The sequence below is a fragment of the Pan troglodytes genome, chromosome 14, assembly GCF_028858775.2.
Source record: "Pan troglodytes isolate AG18354 chromosome 14, NHGRI_mPanTro3-v2.0_pri, whole genome shotgun sequence".
NCBI lineage: Eukaryota > Metazoa > Chordata > Mammalia > Primates > Hominidae > Pan > Pan troglodytes.
In genome coordinates this window covers 54913340-54937178 of record NC_072412.2, presented here as the reverse complement: position 1 = coordinate 54937178, position 23839 = coordinate 54913340, and the positions used below count along the sequence as shown (strand labels likewise).

General features: G+C 38.7%; 1 protein-coding gene across 28 annotated transcripts in view; it reads left to right on the top strand.

Moving 5' to 3' along the window:
* Nucleotides 1–23839, top strand: part of CAB39L (calcium binding protein 39 like) — a 137828-nt gene that overhangs the window by 102322 nt on the left and 11667 nt on the right. For 25 of the 28 annotated variants that reach the window (XR_008538683.2, XR_008538681.2, XR_010150709.1 and 22 more), the window contains 3 exons: nt 214–273; nt 4705–4770; nt 12369–12512. Coding sequence is in view for 20 of the 28 variants with exons in the window: in XM_001154198.5 (XP_001154198.1) it covers nt 214–273; nt 4705–4770; nt 12369–12512 (270 nt within the window). In the remaining 8 variants the exon portion in view is untranslated. The remainder of the gene's footprint in view (nt 1–213; nt 274–4704; nt 4771–12368; nt 12513–23839) is intronic. The other 3 variants (XM_054664961.2, XM_063792551.1, XM_063792552.1) reach the window with 1 other exon arrangement.

Genomic DNA, 23839 nt, shown 5'->3' with positions numbered 1-23839 from the left:
ATTTGAAACACTAGGTTTAACACCAGAGTTTTTCTTTTCTAACATGAAACAAACTTGTATTTCACATCTTAGGCTAAGCTAGGAATGGAAATAATTTTGTGGCGCAAATGAAAATGTTCTTCTGCAACTTTTATATGTTCTTAAACCTTAGAAAAGAGACATTTGTAATAATAGCTATAACAGTTTTGTTTCACTTGGTTTTTCTTTTTCTAGGATTTACTAACCAGACATAAAGTGTTGGTAGCAGACTTCTTAGAACAAAATTACGACACTGTAAGTAGAAATCATTTTTAAAGACTTTCCCACTCTCTCCCTCCCTCTTAGATCTATGAGCAATTGCCCCTGTGAATTAGCCACAAGAGAAATCAATCGCATTCAACCATACTCCTGATTTGTCCACCTGGAAACCAGGTCATCAGGAAACTTTATGGAAAATTGAGATGGCAGGAGGTCAGGGCTTTCACCTTTTTCACATCTCTTCGTGTTGTGCTCTGAAGATCAATAAATGACTAGCACCTGCTTGCTTTGATGTTGCAAATCAAAGGAGGCAGTAGGTAACTCCAAAAGGAAGAGAACCCCACCCTCACTAAAGTACATCATTTTACTTGGTTGATAATTAGTCTTACTTAGTAGTAAAAATACCAGAAATATTTTTTATCTTGCAACTCCCTTCCCTGACAGTGAATCCAACTCATCCTTTTGAGATTTGGTTGAAATATGACTCTTTAGAAAGCTTTCCCTAATCCTACCCCTCCCAAAACATGCATCCTTTCTCTCTCTCTCTCTCTCTCTCTCTGTCTCTGTCTCTCTCCCCTCTCCTCTCTCTTCTCCCTCCTCTCCCTCCTCTCCCTCCTCTCCCCTTCTCTCTTTCTTCTCTCTCTCTCTGGCTCCCTCTTATTTTTCACCTTGTATTATTATGGTGTGTCTGTATCTTTCTGGCTGGCCCTTGCACCCCCTAAGAGGCAGGAATCTTATCTGCAGGACACAGGGTTAAGAGCACAGTATGGACTTTAGAGTCTTCGTGCTTGCTTGGCTTCAAGACCTGCCACCTTAGTGGCCCTGGGCAAGTTACTACACCCACTGCAAAATGAACATAGTAATAATACCTGCATCATAGGGTTGTTGAGGGAATTTGACGGGATTTAAAGTTTTCAGCACAGTACCAGAGTAAGCACTCAGTATTAGTTTTTAATCGTTGTTACTTGTTTTCCTAATACCTAATGCAGTGTCATACATTTGGTGGTGACAGATCCATCCAAAAGCAACTATGCTTTTACTAAATGTGTAAGCAATAGAAGCAGCATTATACAGTAAAATATAGCACAAACCTAGAAGGAAAACTTTGTATGTTTTGTTTTAGTGTTGGTTCAGATGCTCTACCTCAGTGCTGTCCAGTAGAAATATAATGCAAGCCAGAAATGAGAGCCACTGTGTAACTTAAAATTTTCTAGTTAGCCACACAAAGAGGTAAAAAGAAACAGGTGCAATTAATTTTAATAATATACATCTATTTAACCCAACATATGAAAAATGTTATTTTAATGTGCAATCAATATGGAAAATGATCATCGCTTCTCGGTCTTTTGGCTAAGATGAAGTGAAAAATGATCGAGCTATTTTACATCCTTTTTTCATGCTGAGTGTTTGAGATCTGACGTGTATTTTACACTTACAGCACATCTCAGTTTGGACTAGCCATATTTCAAGTGCTCAGTAGCCACGTATGGCTCTATGTTGGACAGCATGCATCTAAACTAGGACTTAGGGAAGGGGAGTCTCTGATCCTCATCCTAGCAACAGCCACAGTTTTTTTTTACTGGGATTTTTGGCATTTTTACATGTGTTAGTTAATGTTACTACTCTATCTCCATCACCCAGTCTAGTGCCTGACACCTAACAGCAGGAATGTAATCTGCTGTCTTAAAGCAGCACTTAACTATTTGTATTATTGATGCCCAAACCAAGAAGTTCTAAATGTTTATATATATGGTATGATGAGTGGATTTTTTTTGTCTTCATCTATTAAAAGCAAAAAACAATTTCATGTGTATATGATATTTATGGTAGTAATAAGTAAATTAAGGTAAAGTATCTTTATTGATTGAAATCTTTAGTATTGAATTAAATTACATGTGCTTACAAAAAGAAGTACATTTTTGATGATTACTATGACTTTATGCCTTCCCAACAGTATGCAGTATAGTTGGGCACATAATAGGCATATGGACCAGTGGTAGCAAACAAATATTAATAATAGTCCTCAAGGAGTCTCTGAATCACTTATATCCTAGACAAAGGTTGCAACATACTCCTGAATACTGGGAAGGTGTGGCCTACTCTGCCTATCAATAGTATATCTTCACACATTCAAATCACAAATATTTAACTACTTCTCTTTTAATTATAAATAAAATAAATTTTATTTTTGCCAGTTGTCCTTTAATTTAAGATTAGGAATTAGCAATATAATTATAAAATCAAAAGTGATTTTTATGTCCTCATGTTATAAAGGAAATAGCCATAGAATCAACTAGAGTATTTGTTTTAAGTGTAAAATGTGAGGGGAGAATGATTTTTTAAATTGATACAAAATAATTATACGTGTTTATGGGGTACATCAGATATGTTGATATATGCATACAATTTGTAATGATCACATCAGGGTAATCAGGATGCCCATCATCTCAAATATTTATCGTTTCTTTGTGTTGGGAACTTTCCAAATCTTCTCTTCTAGCTATTTTGAAATATACAGTAAATTATTAACTATAGTCACCCTACTGTGCTGTTGAATACTAGAACTTATTTCTTCTAACTGTATTTTTATACCTGTTAACCAGCCTCTCTTCATCCTCCCTCCCTCCTACCTTCCCCAGCCTCTGATAACCTCATTCTACTGCAAGGAGAATAATTTTTATTGCTAGAGGCATCCCAAAATGTAAAGACTGAAAGAGGCGGGTGGATCACGAGGTCAGGAGTTCAAGACCAACCTGGCCAAAATGGTGAAACCTTGTCTCTAATAAAAATACAAAAATTAGCCAGATGTGGTGGCGGGTGCCTGTAATCCCATCTACTCGGGAGGCTGAGGCAGAGAATTGCTTGAACCCGTGAGGCGGAGGTTGCAGTGAGCTGAGATCACATCACAGCACTCCAGCCTGGGCATCAGAGCGAGACTTGGTCTCAAAAAAAAAAGAAAAAGAAAATTGTCTATTTTTGAATTTAGGAAATGAACTGTTAATATATAGTTTGGTTGTTCAGTAACTATATATGCTAGATGGAATGTTAAGGAAAGATTCATTAGATGTCACATTTATAAGAAATAAAATTTTTAAAAGGCTAAGATAACGTGGATAAATCTACAATATCAACTAATTACTATTTTTTCCTATAGAATGAATGAGGTAAATGTGTTGTGCAGTAATGCTTTGTGTTCAGGTATAATACATGACAATTTGAGAGACTAATAAATTCATTCTCTTTGACTCCTTATTTACCTAATTTTGTTTTTACATCCATATATCACTTCTTGTGTAATTTAGTAATTTCACAGCTGCTGAAGCTCCTGCATTGGCCTGAATGCGAGCTCTGAGAACTCATGCCCCTTCAAACCTTTCAGACTCTTTTAGCTGATATTTCTTTAGCAGTATGCCATGAAACTGGAGCACATGATGCATGACTCTAAAGTAATAAAGCTGGTGGACTCGGGAGTAGGTCATACCACATACATGTATTTGCATTTTATATTTACTATTCAAATTTATCACAAGGCTTGTCTGATGCATTTAATGATCCACAAAATTCTCCTTGTGTTTCAGGATAGAATAAATAAGTCATTCATATTAAAGAGTATAATTACTGTGATTTTAATGTGAGCTACACCTTTGTATTTTTACTTTTCACTTTATTCTCTATCAGTGATTGTCAGCATGCACAGCTTGCCCTCATTACACAGCGGCACACACTCTCCCCTCGCACTTGACTCTCCGAGGGCTAGGAGTTTGTCACCCTCTTCAGTTCCTGATCTCTTGTCCTCCGTCCTGGCTGCGCTCATTCCTCCCACTTCAGTGCTCTATGAGCTGTGTGCCCACACCTGATGGAAGTGAATGCTGAGCCTCCCCAGATGCCAGCACTCTGTGTTAAACTGAAGGGCTAGGCCATGGTTGGTGACCATGTTAGGAAAGAAGACTTCGTGCACCAGTGTCCCCAGCTTCCGGCGAGAGTGAAGTGCTCCAGAGAGACTAGTTGGGCCGTCATGCAACAAAGGTTGCCTCGTTCTTTATCTGTTTATGCAGTGAGTTGAACAGTCTGACTCTTTATGGCTTGCCAAGTGAAGCCTTAAGTGTATTTAATATTTTCCCAAATTGTGGACCCATAGCCACCAGCAAGGCTACTTACATAAAGATTTCTTTAAAATGGCATAAAATGAGTTCTCTTGCAACTTTTACTAGAAGTTTTATTCAAAATGATTTATTGGAAGGACTCAAAATTACTCAGTTTTTATCTAATTTGCAGAACTAAAATAAAATAGGGAAGGATGTCTCTTGTAATTCTTGACCTCCCTGTCCCCCAGTGTCTTCACATGTAAAGAAGGACGGTAAAATGGCCAGAATCTGGGAATTTGCTCCTGAAGAAGAAAGCAAGCCAGCCTAATACAGAGAATCCACTGCTGCTTTTACACTCTAATGTGTATTTTCTTTTCATTAGATTTTTGAAGACTATGAGAAATTGCTTCAGTCTGAGAATTATGTTACTAAGAGACAGTCTTTAAAGGTAATATCAAATTTCTTTAAGTCAGTGTCCCCGTGAGTTTATATCTCATTAGCAAATGACGGGTCTATTAGTATATGAGTAAACACAGAAAAATTAAAATATCCTTTTTTAAAATAACTTGAGAAGTATTTACTATATTTTATGTCATGACTGTATTTTATAGCAAAATAATGTAAGTGTCCTGTCTTGCTTTTGGAAGTAACAATATAAGTACATGATAAGTAAAATTTAGAATATTTCTGCTGAGGCCAGGCATCTTGGCTTACGCCTGTAATCCCAGCACTTTGGGAGGCCGAAATGGGCGGATCACCTGAGGTCAGGAGTTCGAGACCAGCCTGGCCAACATGGCAAAACCCCATCTCTACTAAAAATACAAAAATTAGCTGGGCGTGGTGGTGGGCACCTGTAATCTCAGCTACTCGGGAGGCTGAGGCAGGAGAATTGCTTGAACCTGGGAGGTGGAGGTTGCAGTGAGCCAAGATCGTGCCATTGTACTCCAGCCTGGGCAACAAGAGCGGAACTCCATCTCAAAAAAAATAAATAAATAAAGACAAGTAAAATGCAAAAATTAAACCTTCCCTCTAAGTTTTAAGCACAGCAATTGATAAATTCTTAATATCTGTATTTTTGAGTAAAAAATAGCTTTTTACTATCAAATTATGTTTATATAGTTGAAATGTTATGGGGCTTCTGTTTTATGGGAAGCATTTATCTCCTAGATTTGTAACATATTTTCCTAAAGAATTTTTTATGCTATATTTCATCACCAGGTCCCATTCCCTGAGCATTCACGACAGTCAGTGTTTTCCTGCAGGTTGCTTAAAATACTTCCACCACTTAACATGACATGTTCCCATGATATTTATGGAAGAGATTCTGAAATATGAAACATGGTCATTCCCTAAGAATTAGAAGAGAAATGTTTTTTAAAAATCACCTCTAACAAACAGATATGTCAGAAGACTACATGATCGCATATACGAAATTTTGCTTTTCTTTTTTTTTTTTTTTTTACAGTTTTTTTTTCTTTTATTATTATACTTTAAGTTTTAGGGTACATGTGCACATTGTGCAGGTTAGTTACATATGTATACATGTGCCACGCTGGTGCGCTGCACCCACTAACTCGTCATCTAGCATTAGGTATATCTCCCAATGCTATCCCTCCCCCCTCCCCCCACCCCACAACAGTCCCCAGAGTGTGATGTTCCCCTTCCTGTGTCCATGTGATCTCATTGTTCAATTCCCACCTATGAGTGAGAATATGCGGTGTTTGGTTTTTTGTTCTTGCGATAGTTTACTGAGAATGATGATTTCCAATTTCATCCATGTCCCTACAAAGGACATGAACCCATCATTTTTTATGGCTGCATAGTATTCCATGGTGTATATGTGCCACATTTTCTTAATCCAGTCTATCATTGTTGGACATTTGGGTTGGTTCCAAGTCTTTGCTATTGTGAATAATGCCGCAATAAACATACGTGTGCATGTGTCTTTATAGCAGCATGATTTATAGTCCTTTGGGTATATACCGAAATTTTGCTTTTCTAAAATACTGCCAGGATTACACTGAAACAGAATCTGGCAAGAGATTAAAAGACGATGCAGCTAGCTGGAAATGAAAATAAAGCCAATTCTCAATTACCCGTAAATAGCATAGTTTGATGAATTATTGGAGAAGGAGGTGTGAGGGAGGTAATAAGACATTCCATTTAGTTAACAAATATTTATGTGCTCATTCTCCAGACATATGATGACAGCCAAGAACAGCTCTGGGCCTCACATTCTGTTGTTGGAAAACAGACAATAGACAAATAAACAAATAAATACATAGTTTTCAGATGGTTTTAAGTACTAAAAAGAAGAGTAGGGAAAGGAGACAGAAAGCAGCGACTTGGGAGATAGGCGTGTGCGTGTGTGTGTGTGTGTGTGTGTGTGTGTGTCAGAGCAGCTAGACGATCAGTGAAGTCCTTGATGAGTTGATCTTAAACAGAGGGCTAAATTTATGGAAAATTAAGATGGCTCTGATAAGGGTGTTTTTGTGTGTATGTGTGTGTTGTGTGAAACCAAGTTACATCTGCTACTTGAGGTTATGCACCTATTAACTGGCTGTGGAAATGACAGGGAACCCAACAGAGTAAGACCACATCCATCTATGAGTGGCCCTCTCTCCCACAGTGGAATGGTGCCTGGAAGCAGCCATGTGGCCAGGGGGAGGTGGCAGAGCCCCTGAGGGGAGGGAGATGTGGGCTGGAGTTGTATCTCTGTCCTTCAGATCCCACTCAGAATCCCACAAAAGAATGTTTTCAGCAGATGATAAAACTGACTGTTTTTAGTGCAGCAACTCATATGATGGTCCAGCTTGCTAAACATCACACTTGTATTGTCATTTTTTCCTATTTTTTCTAGGTTTGGGATATAGCGTCACACACTTGTGTTATTTTTACATGTCAAGATGATGGCATTCATGGAACAATGCATTTGCTTCTAAATTTGGAGTATAATTTTAAACTAAGACAATAAAGTCAATCTGTTTTGTATCACATTTTTTGTCAATTTACTTTGCCCACTATCCTGCATCAGCCATGACCTGGTTTCCTTTATATTTGTACCCTCACTGGGTGTTAATGGGGAGGCCATTTTTCAGCCAGCCATCCAGCACTTTTTATTGAGTTTCCCCTTTGTGTAGAAACTCATACCAGGAGACCCATCTAGAAAAAAAGCCCAGTAGTGATGAGACCAAACTGTGTGTGGAACTGACCTTTGGGCAGAGAGTGACTTCAGCGCTATGTTCTCCCATGTCCAGAAAGCTTGCTAAGAGCAGATGAAGATAAGGATGTATTCTCTTCATACAGCTGCATACGTAAAGAACAGAACTCGTTATTTGTAGGGCTCCACAAGGATAGCCAAATGAGGTAAGCTTGTCCATGGTACAACGAGTAGTGGCCCTGGAAGGAAGATGGCAATTGGAGTAGTAAACAGAGGTGACAGTGCTCTGAAGGTCCAGCATATAGGAAGTTGCTCATAAATTCTCCAAATCCTTCCTTTTTTTCAATGGGAGTCTATCAGATACTGGATCAAAATCGAGAGATTTATGTGAACTAAGGTGATTGAACCAAATTTGGAGGAAGAAAGCTGTTTGTATTTCCTACTTATTTGCAGATGCCTTAGCCTACTTACGAGGCATCTTTCCTGTGTTTCATTAATTCACCCAGACATACCATTTGGCTGCTATTCCTTCCTAAAATCTTTACAGTTAGGCATCTCATGGATATCTGATTTATAGCATGGTAAAACCAAGAATTGATGGGACACTGGAAAAAAATGCCTGACAAAATGCAGATAAATTACCTAAGAATGCAGAAAGTATTAAAATGGTTACTGGAGAGTTGGTTTTTTTTAATGTTAGATTATAGGAAGAGATGTTGCCAAAATGGTTTTGCATCACTCTGTTCAAGCAAACAAAAAGGTAGACGACTGTGAAATAAGCTCATATATAAACATAGAGCTCATTAAATATTGTTTACTCTTTTTTTTTTTTTTTTTTTTTTTTTTTTTGCTAGAAAAACATTCTGGAAGCTCCACTGATGCAATTTTGGTTTTTCCTTTTGGTAATTAGATCTGTGGTAGCAGTATATTCTATTTTGACACAACTGTGTTTCTATATAAATGGATTCTGTAATACTTTTTACATAGATGTTTCATAATTGCAGGAAACAAGAGAGGTTAGATTATTATATAGCAACTTTGTAAGTAATAAACTGTCTTAAGTACTAGGCTATTTTCTGATTCCAAAGTAGTTGCTACCTGCTGCCTTTTATTAATCATATTCTAAATTTTCCTGCACTGCTTAATTCCTGGTGTCAATAAAAAATAATTAACAGAGAAATTCCTTTCCATCATGTGACAGAGCTTAGGAATTTTTTCCTTATCTTCTGCAGATGCCTGGCATTTAATTACCAGCAAGAAAGATTATAATTCAAAAGAAGCTTGGTGGAAACTGGGGAATTTTTTGGGCTCTGGTCAATTTCATTAAAACACTTAGGTTTCTAAAAAACTTATTTCCACTTGCTGCATGGCTTAACTATGTACTATGAGGCATACAAAATAAGAAATTTAAAGAAGTAAAATATGTGTGTTTCCCATTTACTTGGTATAGTATTGCTTTATAGTGCTTTGTAATATTCTGGAATGCAGCATTTTGTCATTGTTAATATTAAAATAGATTAACATTTAATGGCTAAAAGATTTAGTGTTGAATTAACACAATTAATTGTTTCAGAAAAATTGTGAGATTCTATTAGCAGAGAATAGATTGGATAGAATTTATATGTAGGTATCCCCAGGTAACAAAAATTGAAGTGACCTAATCTGAACTTAACTCATAAATATAACTTCAACAAATGTTTATTGAGTGTGTGTGTGTGTAAATTTTCAAAAATGAAATTTTCCTTTTGCTGAAGCCTTTTAACATGAGTGTATATGATATATATGTGTCTATTCAGTATTTGATTATTTTTGTATATATCTTTAGAAGATAAGTAAGGCTCTTGACAGGCTTACAACCCAGAAGTTTTTTAGTTTTTGTTTTTTCTTTTTGGAGGGTCTGGAAGCCATACCTTTGAAATATAAGCATCTAGGAAGATAATACTATCCCTCTGTCACAAGGAGAGTTTAACCTAGGTGCCCTTTTCCAACTATTTGCTTGTCAGAGAGATAAGAGAAGTTTTATTATTCAGATAAATAGCTAAAACAAATGGTCACCTTAATTGCTAGGTGCATTAGGGTGAACCATGAAAGAGTGCACAGAAATGGTAGTCAGGTCCTCCCCCAGTGGACAGGTTACCCTTCATCTTGAGGATATATGTATGTAATGGATTGTAGCTTCTTGACTGTAATAAGGGATAGTTTTGTCTGTTTGCAATCTCTTTTTCAGAGATGAGTTACTGTATTGTGCTCTGGATATGTGGGTAGGGCTTTTATTTCCCCAACAATACCCATGCACATCACACAGTTAGGTTGTAAGGGGATTTGAAACACGACCTTATGGAGCTTATTCTTTAAACAGGGTCACAAATAACTCTGCACTACAAGGCAAAGCAAAGTCAGCTGTAGAGAAGAGGAAAGGCTTTCCCGAAGACGATGTCTGAGCTGGTTCTGAGAGGATGGGCCAGGTTTGAACAGGCAGAGAAGAGGTGAAAGTGTTTCTCAAGATTTTGGAGCTGGGGAAGTAAAGCCACAGAGACAGGAGAGTGGGGAAGATGGAGGAAGGGAGCCGAGGAAAGGAAGCAGGAGAAATGATTCCACATCACAGAGGCTGGGAACGGCATCTTAATGAGTTACTTTTTTCTAAATCTATGGGAATCTAGGAATTTGCTTGTTTATTCATTCACTTTCTAATCTAAGTGGAATTGGTAACAAATACTGATTTTTGGAAGATTTCTTTGACAAAATGTGCAGAATGGATTGGATTAGGTGAAGACTAAAGGAGAGACCATTTTGCATGCTGTGGCAGTAGGTCAGCTGAAAGGTAGTGAGGGTTTGAATGAGATTACTGGCTGTGAACATTGAATGAAAGGTGTTCAAGAAACACTTAAAAACAGAAAATTGGTAGGTCTTAGATGGAGATTTGATGTGAGGAGCAAGGGAAAGAAAGGAGCTAAGGAAGACTTCAGCTCTCTTCCCAACCGGAGGAGGGCAGCTCCTGGTGCCATTAACAAAGAGAAGAAAGGGAGTTGGTTTTAGAGACGCTAAGTGTGACAGTCCAGCAGTGTTCAAGTGCGACTGCCCAGTGGGCAGTTAGAAATGTGGGTCTAGAGGCCGGGCGTGGTGGCTCACACCTGTAATCCCAGCACTTTGAGAGGCCAAGGCGGATGGATCACCAGGTCAGGAGATCGAGACCATCCTGGCTAACATGGTGAAACCCCGTCTCTACTAAAAATACTAAAAAATTAGCCGGGCATGGTGGCAGGTGGCTGTAGTCTCAGCTACTCGGGAGGCTGAGGCAGGAGAATGGCATGAACCCGGGAGGTGGAGCTTGCAGTGAGCCGAGATCGCGCCACTGCACTCCAGCCTGGGCGACAGAGTGACATTCTGTCTCAAAAAAAAAAAAAAAAAAAAAAAAAGAAAGAAATGTGGGTCTAGAGTTTAGGAAAGAAGCAGAGACTAGAAATGTAGATTTGGGAGACATCTTCCTAGATGTTACAGTTGAACCCATGGGTATAGATGAGACTGTTGGGAGATAAAAGATAGCAGATCCAAGTATACAGCTTGGAAAATTGCTGGATAAGTAGTGCAAAAGGCAAGGGAGCCATTGAAGAGGTAGCAAAGGAACAAGCTGCACGAGGTAGGAAACCAGGAGCAAAGAAAGTTTCCAGAAGGTGTTAGGTTAACGTTAGAAGCTGCAGAAAGATGAAGGAGGTTGCAGATTAACAGTTTGACTACGTGGTTGCTATTCCATGTGTATGAGAATAACTAGTGACCAGCCAACATCCAACAGGGGTCATCCTTTTTTCAGGTTTAACAAACGTCATTTTCATGCATTAAAATAACCTCAGGTTGTATACTTCTTTCATGTTAAATACACAAAAGATACATCACAGGCAAGGTGGTGGTTTACTGGCAGCCAGATGCTTGCACACATCTGGGACTCCTTTGATAGACAGTTGGCCCTCAGTTTGATGTGCGCTTTTCTTCCCATCCAGGATTTCTGTAACCATGTAACGATGTGTTACTCCCCTGAGGCCTTCAGAAAAAGTCCAGTAAATAGGACAATTGAAAACTAAACATATCTTCTCTATAAAGTTATATTACAGTATGTTTCAGCCCCCTGGCTGCTGAAGCTTTAGGAATTGCTACAGCAGCCAGGGGGCTATAATTCTGTTCTCCAGAATTATGGTGAGAACAAAAAGTTTCTAAGATAGAGCAACAATACATTCAGCCATGTTGCTAGAGGTTCTTCAACTATTCTTACTTTGGGTATTTTTATTTTGTTTTAGGGTAATGCTGTATTTGGGGAACTATCAATTTGTCACCAAAAAATGTTTTGCTTTGCTTTTTAATAAAAACTTGCTGCACTTACTAAATTTGATACAGATTTGGGGTCAATTTTTTTTCTGACTTTATATCAGGTTTTATAATAAAAGTCAGGGGAAATGTAAGAGTCATTTAACAAACTGTCTTAATAGTGAACTCCTAGCATACATTTATGCAGGTAAAGAAGGTATCATTATGGTACCAATTTTGTTATTCCTTCTACCTGAATGCCTATGAAGCAATACATTAGTGTGAAGCAAGATAATTAAAGTAAGTATTAAAAACCATAAATTTATTTCTGCCTAGCTCTAGGTGAGCTGCAGCAAAGACCAACTAAAAAAAGGTACTAAGCACTGACATCAGCAAAGCAGTGTGAAAAAATTGCTCAATAACCATTGCTTTTATGCCTGTGCTTTGAGATGCACTTAAGGACACTCTAATTTTTTTCAGGACACCATTCTTACTCACATTTATATTTTGTTTTTCAGTGAGAAGACGTGAGCTATATTTTGAATCAGGTGGCTCTGAGATTACAGCTTTGGTTTTGTGTTTTCCTCTAGCTGCTAGGGGAGCTGATCCTGGACCGTCACAACTTTGCCATCATGACAAAGTATATCAGCAAGCCGGAGAACCTGAAACTCATGATGAACCTCCTTCGGGATAAAAGTCCCAACATCCAGTTTGAAGCCTTTCATGTTTTTAAGGTAAAAAGTACAAGCTCTGGAAACAATGTTGTAGGCAATTTTTTTTCCAGTTCCAAATGGCAAACTCCCTGCTCTTTACTTTCCTTCATACTTGAAAGAAAATGAAATAGGCAGTCTTTGTGTTTTGCATGATTTAGATGAAATTTCAGAGTTATCTTAATGAATGCCCATTCATAAAGGTTTGCTGACTAATCCATACATCTAAATATTTTTATTTTTTCATGGAGAAAATGCATGATACTCTTTCCCAAAACTTCTAAAACAATCAGTGATTGAGCTAGATCCCAAACCCTGAGTGTCGGCCTTGAATGCTTTGCTTCCTACAAGCACTATCTCTTCGAACTTTAAATGACACCCTGAAGACACAGCCGGGTACTACTCACATTATTAATATTATTATTTTTTTACAATGTATTTTGTTATGATAGAAAAGTAATCCCTTTAGACAATAGTGTTTTTTTTTGTTTTTTGTTTTGAGATGGAGTCTCACTCTGTCACCCAGGCTGGAGTGCAGTGGTACGATCTCGGCTCACTGCAACCTCTGCCTCCCAGGTTAAAGCGATTCTCCTCCCTCAACCTCCTGAGTAGCTGGGACTGCAGGTGTGTGCCACCACTCCTGGCTAATTTTTTTTTATTTTTAGTAAAAGCGATTTTCACCGTGTTAGCCAGGGTGGTCTTGATCTCCTGACCTCGTGATCCACCCTCCTCGGCCTCCCAAAGAGCTGGGATTACAGGCATGAGCCACTGCGCCTGGCCATACAATAGATTTTTTTAACAGGTAGGGTAGGTGGGAGAATTCTATTTGTAATTCTGTATTCCCGGCCTAACTATTGTAAATAGTTTAGTACATTTTATTTTTCAGTGCACACATTCCAGAGTTTTTTCTACAGCTGTATTCACAATGTACCAACAACTGATATCCTAATTTTATTACTTAATGCTATACCATAAGTAACCATTTTCATTATTGCTATAAATAGTTTTTAGAGCCAGTATATTTCTCACCATCATAGTGTATCATTGGGTATATTTCTTCTAGTTTAATAGTCCTATGTCATTGATATTTAGGTTACTTTCATTTTTTCCTACTCTAAGTAATGCTACAATGTGCATTTTATGCATCCAGCTAATTTTTTTAATATTTAAGATTCTTATCTTATGACAGATACCTAGAGTGGAAATAAGCATTCAGAGAGTTCCAGATTTTTTTGGTTCTTTTTTCTAATAAATAAAAAATAAATAATAAATTTCTAATAAATAAAAAATAAATATTTTTCTAAATAAAAAATGAATTTTATTTATTTTTTAAATTCAGAGACAGGGTCTCGCTCTGTTGCCCAGGCTAGAGTGCAGTGGTGTGATCATGGCTTACTGCAGCCTCAAATTCCTAGGCTCAAGCGATTCTCCCACCTCAGCCTCCTAAGTAGCTGGGACTATAGACATGTGCCACCTCGCCCACCTAAGTTTTTTATTTTTTGAAGAAACAGGGTCTTGCTGTGTTGCCCAGGCTGGTCTCAAAATCTTAGGCTCAAGTGATCTTCCTGCCTCAGCCTCTAAGTGCTGGGATTGTAAATGAACACAAGTCGGATTGCTCACCACACGCAGAGTCCAGGTTAACAAGAGGCAGGTCTGGTAAAAAGAAAGTTACTTTATTAGCCAAAAGTAATAATAGGAAAGTGGCCAGATTCCCATCCAACGCAACTACTTTGAATTTTAGGGGCAAGGCAAGGTTTTAAAAAGAGAAAACGTGATATGGAAGGCATGTAAAAATTATGCTGAGTACAGTGTCTGTATTGCTTGTTCTGGTAGCTGTCTTGGGTCCCAGTCCAGGTGGAAAGCAGGCTGGCATCGTCTCAACGATGGCTGGGTTGTTGACTAGCCACCTTGAGGTTATCTCTGGAATTTTGCAGCTGGGTCTCCAAGCTTGGTCTGTCTGACTCAAGATTCACGTTTAGCCCCTGGAACTTCTAAGTAGACAGATAATTAGATACTAGCATGCAGTTAGATAAATGTGAAGGGAGTATAGACAGTGAGAAAGGGGTGGGTCGTGGAGTCTATTTTAAGACTAAGGGAAAACACTTCTGCAGTTTGCTTCAAGGTTACATTTTTAAACCCAAGAGAAAGGGGAAAAATGTTTTAAATGCATTTTGAAGTTAAGCTGCCTAGTTACAGGATTATAGGTGTGAACCATGGCACCTGATCTCAGTTTTTATAAAGAATGTTTAGTGATAGAATTTGTAAGTCCATAAATGGGAGGCATGGCAGTTTATAAGGTAATTGTTGCTTTGAAAAGTAAGACATTTTTAGTTGATCTTTCAGCCACCAGATATTTATTACATCATTATATATATATATATATATATATATTTTTTTTTTTTAATTGAAGAGATATGTAGGACAAGGTATGGGGAAAGGGGCATGGAGCTTCCATGCCTTCCCTGAGCAGCCACCCTTCAGGAGTCTCCATGTGTTCGGCTCTCTGGAAGCTCCAGCCCAGATATTTATTGTCCAGAAGCCCATTAGAGCAGTTAAAATCCTCAACTAATTTATAAATTTTATTCAGTTCCATTCAAAATCCCAACTGGACTTTCCCTGGAACTTGGCAAGCTGATTCTAAAATTTGTGTGGTAGAGCAATAGCCTAGGATTATCTATGGCGATTTTGAAGAAGGAAGTAATCTTCTCTACCAGATATTAAGACTTGTTATGGATTTAGAGTAAATGAAAACAGCATTGTATTGCCTTAGAAGCTGATAAATAGAACAGCAGAACAGAGTAGAGGGCCCAGAAATAAACCTATATAAATCCAAAACTTGATATTTGATCATGGAGGGATTATAAACCAGTGAAGAAAGGGTTAAATATTCAATAAATGTTTCTTGGATAATGGGTTGTCTGTGTAGAGAATCTTACCCTGCAGTATACACAGAAATAAGTTCTAGATAAAGATCTGCACTAGAAAAGCAATTTTTTTTAACTTTTAGAAGAGAAAATAAGAGGCTGTCTATATAATATTGGGGTAGGAGGAATTCCTTTAAAAAGAAATAAAAAGTCACAAAACATAATAGAAATTTTTCTTGAGACAGGGTCTCACTATGTTGCCCAGGCTGGAGTGCAGTAGTGTGATCATGGCTTACTACAGCCCTGACCTCTCGGCCTCAAGCAGTTCTCCTGCCTCAGCCTCCTGAGTAGCTGGGACTATAGGCCTGCCCTTACCATGCCCAACTAATTCTATTTTTATTATTTGTAGTGATGAGGTCTCGCTGTTTTACCTAGGCTGGTCCCAAACTCCTGGGCTCAAGTGATCCTCCTGCCTTGGCCTCCCTAGTGCTGGGATTATAGGTATGAACCACCATACCCAGCCATAATAGAAAATATTTAAAAATGTGACCACACTAAAATTTTAAACTTCTGTTCAAAAAAGAAATCATAAACTGAAAAGACAGGATAGAATGTGACATATATAACTGACAAGTCTTTAAGAAAAAGACAAATAACAGAAAAATAGGCAAAAGATACAAGTTGGTAGTTTACAGATGAGGAAACCTGATTGGCCAATAAATAGGTGTTCTTCTTACTTGTAATTGTGGAAATGGCCATTAAAATATCAATGAGATACCACTTTATGTTCTTCATATTGGCGAAAATGTCCAACCATATCAGATTTTTGTAGGATTGGACAGCAGTGGGAACTGTCATACACTGTGTAAATTGGTATAATCACTTTGGAGAACAGTTTAGCAAAATAAACTCTTGAAGCTGTGGATACCCTTCAACTCTGAAATCCATTTCTAAGCAGTTTCTTAGAGATACTCTTAGATGTGTGCATAAGGGGTTATGTACAGTAAATCCTCTCTTAAAGTCGTTGATAGGTGCTTGGAAGCAGACTTTAAACAAAACCATGTACATTACAGCAAGTCCTCAAATAACCATGTTTTGTTGTAAATTTGATGGAAAAATTGTTTGCCTTGTCTGTTGTTTTGCTTAAAGTTACAATTTCTAAGAAGTTATCCACCTTAAATAAGTACTTACTGTGCAAAGATGTTTATTGCAGCATTGTTTAAAATGGGAAAAGCCATACATGGGCACCAATGGGAGACTGGGAAAATAAATTGTGCTACACAAATACAATAGCACATAATAATGGGTTAAAATAAATAGAGCTATGTGGATCACTTTGCCTAATCTTAGAAACATTTTGTTGAGTGGAATGACCAAATATTTAAATATGTCATTTATTTAAAGTTTGAAAACATGCAAAAGAACACTAAGTGTGGATTCATATATATGCAGTTAGAGTCCAAAAACATGCATGGAAGCCGGGCATGGTGGCTCATGCCCATAATCCCAGAACTTTGGGAGGCGGAGGTGGGTGGATCACTTGAGGCCAGGGGTTTGAGACCAGCCTGGCCAACATGGCAAAACCCAGTCCCTACTAAAAACACAAAAATTAGCCAGGTGTGGTGGTGCATGCCTGTAGTCCCAGATACTCAGTGGGCTAGGGCAGGATTGTCACTTGAACCTGGGAAGCAGAGGTTGCAGTAAGCCGATATTGTGCCACTGCACTCCAGCCTGGGTGACTGAGCGAGACTCTGTCTCAAAAAAACAAACAAAATTGCAAAATGCATGGGAATGCCAAATGTCAAATTCAGGATAGTGGTCATCTCAGGAGAAGAAGTAGGGAAGAGAATAAGCGATATCATACAGGAGTGTCCAATAGCCTTCAACTATATCTGTAATATTTTATTTTAAAAAAAATCTGAAGGCAAGTATGGCAAAAGATATTAGATTTTGATAGAGCCAATGGTGGGAATATGAAGTCTGATATGTTACTCTTGTACTCTTCCATGTGTTAGAATTATTTCATAAAAAGTTTCAAAAAAAAGAATGAAACAAAAATAGAGTGCTGTAGGCCTGGAAAATGCCTACACATTATAAAATGGTAGGCCCTCTCAAGACCCTTGGACCGAAGGAATTGTAGAAGGCTGTGTATCATATCATTCAGCTCCCACAGAACTTTAAATGAGAATAAACTTCATATAATTTTGTTCAAAAATGCAGTATTATATATAGAAGGAAACAGTGGGTTGCAAAATAAAAATAACCTATTTCCATCCTCTGAGAAGATCAGAATTTGGGTCACCTAATCATTGGACAGGGTAGGTACATTTAAAAATAGTTGACCACTTGTTTACTTGTATGTGTGTAACTTGGCCTGCCCCGTACCCCGGCTATGTTCCTTCCACTGAAGTATGAACTACATTGTTTACTTGCCAAAAATATTTTTTTATTTAGAAAAAAGTAACAGCTAAGTCCTAGGATTGTTTTCACATCATTTAATTAATAGGTTTTTTTCCCCAGAGCACCTTCCGTAGGGTGCAAAGAATGTGGAACCCAGTCCTGAAAATGTCTTTGCTGGATTGTTCATGGCTGATTCTCATTAGCTTGCTAATAGGCTCAGCACGTGCTTCCTACTATTGGTGAGCAGGATAGTGTGGTGGGAAAGCCCCGATGGAGGTCAAGAGAGCAAGGTCTTTGTTCTGTCTCAGTTGCCAGCAGCCACTTTGGGCAAATCCACCTGGATGCATTTTTTTCACTTGCAAAATGAAAGTGCTGAAGTGTAATTCTAAGATACTAGGTCAGGAGACTTTTGTCTCTGGTCCTGACTCTCCCAGAGATGTGTCCAGTATAGATTGAGGGATGCATTATGAGATGATCTTCTCCCTTTCCTTTCCCTGTTAACCTTGATAGCAAAGGGCCGTGTTGCCCCTTCCCACCAAACCATGTAAGGTGTAAGAAAATGGTCTGTGTCGTTTGCTCGCTCAGAGCTGCTGGAACTCAGGCATGGCCAGTGCCAAATATGGCACTAGTCTGTCACTCAGATCCTAGCATTTGGCTATAATAGCTATTCCCTTCAAAACAAGAAGTTCTGTCCCCAGCTTATTCCAGAATATAAAAGTCGGCTTGACAGTTCAGCCAAAAAAGTATGTAGAACAAGAATGAGAATAGTTTCCGTGTGGTCTTACTGAAAATAAGCAAAATTACAGATGAATTTAGTGAAGGACTAACCGTGAATTACTCACTTCCTTAAGGACCCACTTTTTTATATTATTTATTTATTTATTTTTTTTGAGATGGAATTTCACTCTTGTTGCCCAGGCTGGAGTGCAATGGCATGATCTCGGCTCACCGCACCCTCCACCTCCCAGGTTCAAGTGATTCTCCTGTCTCAGCCTCCCGAGTAGCTGGTATTATAGGCATGTGCCACCACACCCAGCTAATTTTTGTATTTTTAGTACAGACGAGGTTTTGCCATGTTGGCCCGGCTGGTCTCAAACTCCCGACCTCAGGTGATCCGCCCGTCTCAGCCTCCCAAAGTGCTGGGATTACAGGCGTGAGCCACCACTCCCGGCCTAAGGACCCACTTTCTAGCACACCAAACTACTATGGTCATGGTGTACCAGATCTAACTGTACTCATGGAGAAAGCAATTGAGACCAAGTGAATTTAGGAATTGGCTATGAACTAGTTTAATAATGATAATTTCCCCTAAAATTGTAACAGCATATTGAAAAGTGTACCAACTTCTGACTTAATGTCGCACCAACTGCTTTTAAATGGTGTCGAACATTCAGCTTTATCGTGTCCTCATTTGATCTTATTTTACCCTTTTGCATATTTAACAAAGAAGCCAAGGAGAAAATGTGGAAAGTCATAATTAAGGCCTCACTTCTCCTTTCTATTTTTAAAAAGACTTTCTTTAAAAATTCATAAAACAATCAACTCTATGTTTCTTTATAGAAAGGTTTGCAATGGGTATTTCTGGCAAACTTTAGCAACATCATCAAACAAGTATATAAATATGTTACTTACGGCTCTGTTTGATAATCCTGCTACTGAATGTTTATAATGTTGTTACCTACTTTACAAAATATTTTTGTAGTAGTATATAAAGAAAATGCAGCCTATACTTAATGTTTGTGAATATTACCTAGCATAAAAAAATTTAAGTTGCTTTTCCATGTAATTCTGGGATACATGTCTAGTTTCCTATGTAACTTCCACAATTATATGAAATCTGTAGATCCCAAAGATTTGATTTCCAAAATACCAAAGCAATTGCATTAACAATAATGTTAGTAACATTTTAACATTTTGTAGCATACAGAGCACTTTCCCTGACAAAATTCCATGTGATCCTCACCCCATCTGTGAAGTCAGGCAGATGTGGTGTCCGTTTCATTGGCGAGGAAACTGTCTGAGAGATTAAGTGACAAGCCTGAGCTCTCACAGACAAGGCCATCTTCTGCTTCCAAATCCCATGTTCTTTCTTCTACATAGCCCCACTTATATGTGGGGAACTGAGGCTGGTAAATTCGAAATGGCAAAGTGCCTCTTTGCCAGACCTTTGTATTTCGTAGAAGCTCTTTGCGAGCAGGAATTTTCCTCTGATTTGTTCTTTCTCTGCTCTATCTCCTAACAGCTAGAAGGGTTTTTGGCACATAGTGGCTATTTAAATATTTAATTAATGTCTGAGTAAGTAAATTAATACGTATGTTCTTTTTTTAGAATTATTTTTATTTTTATTTATTTATTTTTTATTTGAGACAGAGTCTTGCTCTGTCACCCAGGCTGGAGTGCAGTGGTGTGATCTCGGCTCACTGCAACCTTTGCCTCCCAGGTTCAAGTGATTCTCCTGCCTCAGCCTCCCAAGTAGCTGGGATTACAGGCACCCACCACCACACCTGGCTAATTTTTTTTTGTATTTTTAGTAGAGATGGGGTTTCACCAAGTTGGCCAACCTGGTCTCAAACTCCTCACCTCAAGTGATCTGCCTCCCTCGGCCTCCCAAAGTGCTGGGATTACAGACATGAGCCACCGCACCCAGCCAATATGTATGTTCTTAAAGGAAGGAAACTGAGAGCCTCTGTACCAGATAAGGATTGCCAGATAAAATACAAGATGCCCCATTCAATTTGAATTTGAGATGGCCAAAGTATAGCACTGCACAGAAGATACTAACATTAAAAAAATTACTGATTGTTCATCTGAAACAGAATTTAATGGGGCATCCTCTCTTTCTGTTTACTAAATCTGGTAATGCTAACCTGGAGGGACTCATTTCAGTTTTCAAATATTGGGACAAGAACAGAGTCCTGGGTAGTAATATAGTGCCTTTTAAAAAAATCTTTCTGACAAAATGTTTGACAAGCATCGTCATGTTAAATAGAACTGTTCTGACTTGTGAATATATTTAGATCCTTCCTTCCTGGCATGTTCCATTCAGAAAGCGAGAATGTGTAGGTCTGGAATCTATGTTTTGTGCAGGCGGCTTCCCCTGGGAAGTCCCGGTCCACGTTTCCATCTGAGGCTTGGAGAATGAGGTCAGCAGCGTGTGTGCTCATCACATTCGCCAGATCTTCCGATGGAGCTGAAGGCCTCCGGGAAGAATAAGGATTCTGAATGGCTGTAGTATTTGTCCATTGTAGATGAAACCAGGAATAAGTGGCTAAAAGCTCAGTGATGAAAAGTACAGTATCACAGACCTGGGAAGGAAATAAAATCATTGAGAAAGTGATGGCACAAAGAGCAGAAAAGTCCAGGGTGAGCAAGTGATAGCAGAGTGAAGGCCCCTGATGCACAAAGCCAGTGTTCTCTTCAGCTCGAGTCAGATTTCACCGGGATGAAGTTTATATTGACAGCTCTGGGAATCTTGAGGTTGGCCATGTCATCAGGTAAATGACTTCTCCTTAAGGATCCTAGGAAAGGAGACTGCACAGTTCCTCTGAGGTGCTTACCTGGAGGAGGGTATAGAGAATACAGAGAGGCTCAGCAGAGAGAAGCCACAGAGATGATTGAGCTATTTGGAAAACAAGACCTATGTGGAAAGATTTAAAAACACTTATGCACCAAAAAAGAAGACTGACAGAGAAATTTAACAGTGGTACTTGAGGGCAGAGCACATGTTTCATAGAATATCATAATGCAAGCCAACAGCAGCTATCTCAATAGGCTGCGGAGAGTGACTATAAATAAAACCAATTTTCTGAGAACGGGAGTTGTAGACACTGGAATAGGTCATTGAGGATGGTTATAGAATCACCTTTTCAGGGGATCTAATAGGAATCAATTCTTGTTTGCCGAGAATTACCAGTGGGTTGTGTCTGAAGTGGAAGGATGAATTAGCTAAGTTCCTGAGGTCCCTCCCAGTTACAAGAGTCTCTTCTTTCTACAATTGACTGTGATAAAGTATATTAGAAGTATGAATTCCTCTTTTTACAGTATTACTAGAGGAAATACTAGTATACTCATTCTTTGGATGGAAGATAAAATATTTTACCCAAAATAGTTAAAATGAGCTATTGGGTTTAAATATGAATCTTAATAACTTGCATCTGCATAACAGTAAATATTTGGGAAAGCGATTACTGCTGTATGTGACACTGCAGTGATTTCACGCTGAAGGAAGTAGCAACTGTAATGAGCAGTTGCTGCGAGCCAGAAACTCTGCTAAACACTTTACAAGGACATACTCATTGAATACCTTCAAAACCCAATCCAATTTTGGCCACAAAAAGGATGTGGCATTCGTAACATGCTACAACATGGATTAACCTTAAAAACATTGTGCTACGTGAAAGAAGCTAGTCATAGAAACCACGTATTTTATGATTCCATTTATATGAATGTCTAGAATACGGCAAAGCTCCAGGGGCAGAAAGTAGATTAGTGTTGCCTAGAGCTGGGAGCATGTTGGGGTGTGGAGGGGGCGGGCGACTGCTAATGGGTATAGGGTTTCTTTTTGGGATGATAAAAATGTTCTAAAATCGATTCTGGTGATGATTGCACAACTATGTGAATATACTGTAAAACATTAAAAAGTATACTTTAAATGAGTCAACTATATGGTCTGAATTTTAATAAAGCTGTTTTTAAGAAAAACTTTTTTAAAACTCCGTGAGATATAGGTAATCACTATGCTATATTCCTTTTACAAAACTGCCTACAGGCTTGAATTGTTCAGTTCAAATCAACGTGTTCTGTTACTCTAAGGAAGTGTCCAGACATCCACCTTGCATTTAGCTGTCTAAAGGCAACATTAAAATGCTGAAAAAACTTTGGAAAGAAGGCGTTCCCATTTCTTTGATCCACTAGTTTACTTAACAGTTTTAAAGATGAGAAACGTGATTATAGCTTGACCCCAAGCCCCTTTTCCCCTCCTTGCCCCTACCTTTAGATAAGTAGTTAAGAACATTTGAACGAAATAGTCGGTCACTGCCACACATGGAGAGGGCGAAGCTGGCAGCCACACTGTCGTGTAGTCACTAGCGGAAGCACCCAGCACAGCCCGGAAGGCGCACGCTGCACATACAGCCTAGTGGTCAGGGATGCTGCTTTAACTTCTCTCAGCCTCACCTGGAGATTGGGGAAAAATTGTATTTTCCTCCCAGAGCCGTTGTCAAGATAAAAGAATACAATTCGTATGAACTGTTTAGCACAATGCCTGCAGCAGACGATATCTATCTTTTTGAAATGGCGATCATCGCATGTAATGTAAGAAGAATCTACAAGCATTAAAAAACATATTATTAAGGAAAAAGTAGGTTACAAAGTACTATGTACAGAATGCAAGCCCAGTTTTGTTTAAAATATTTCTACAAATAGCGACGTGCACAAGAAAAAAATGCTGCACATACATACACCAGATATTCACAGGGGTTACCTCTGGGTGGAGGAATTATGTCAGTGATTTTTTTACTTTCTTCTTTGTGCTTTTCTTTATTTCACTAGTTTTCCACATGTATCACTTGTGTAATCAGAGTGATGGTAAGAATGGTGGCAGTGAGAAGGAGGATTTCAGGAGATTCTAGAGGTTTTTAGAGCATCCTGTACTTTCAGGCTGCTGGCCTCCACCACCCCCACTTCCTTCCTGGGGCTTTTCTTCCTCCCTTGATGTGCAGTGGGGTCCAGTCTAATTCTGTCGTGGGCCCAGTGATGCTTATAGACACCCAACCAGCTTGCAGATTTAACAATCAAGTCCTTTCTTAAACAGGAAAAAGTTAATTGTCTCTGATCAGTACTAGCAAGTATTGTGTCAAAATATTCTAAATTATTACTCAGATGTGTAGTCATATGAATAAGGACATGGTTGCCTTATTTGACACTTCGATGGGGTGGGATTTTTCTTGGAGTAGCTTCCACGTAACCGTAACAGGAGCATATACAGAGCATTCCAGGCTTGCAGCACGCATCAAAGGCAGTGAGTTCAGCAACGCAGAAGACTAACCTCCCCATACCTTGTCTGGCTCAATCCCTGTTGGCAAAATA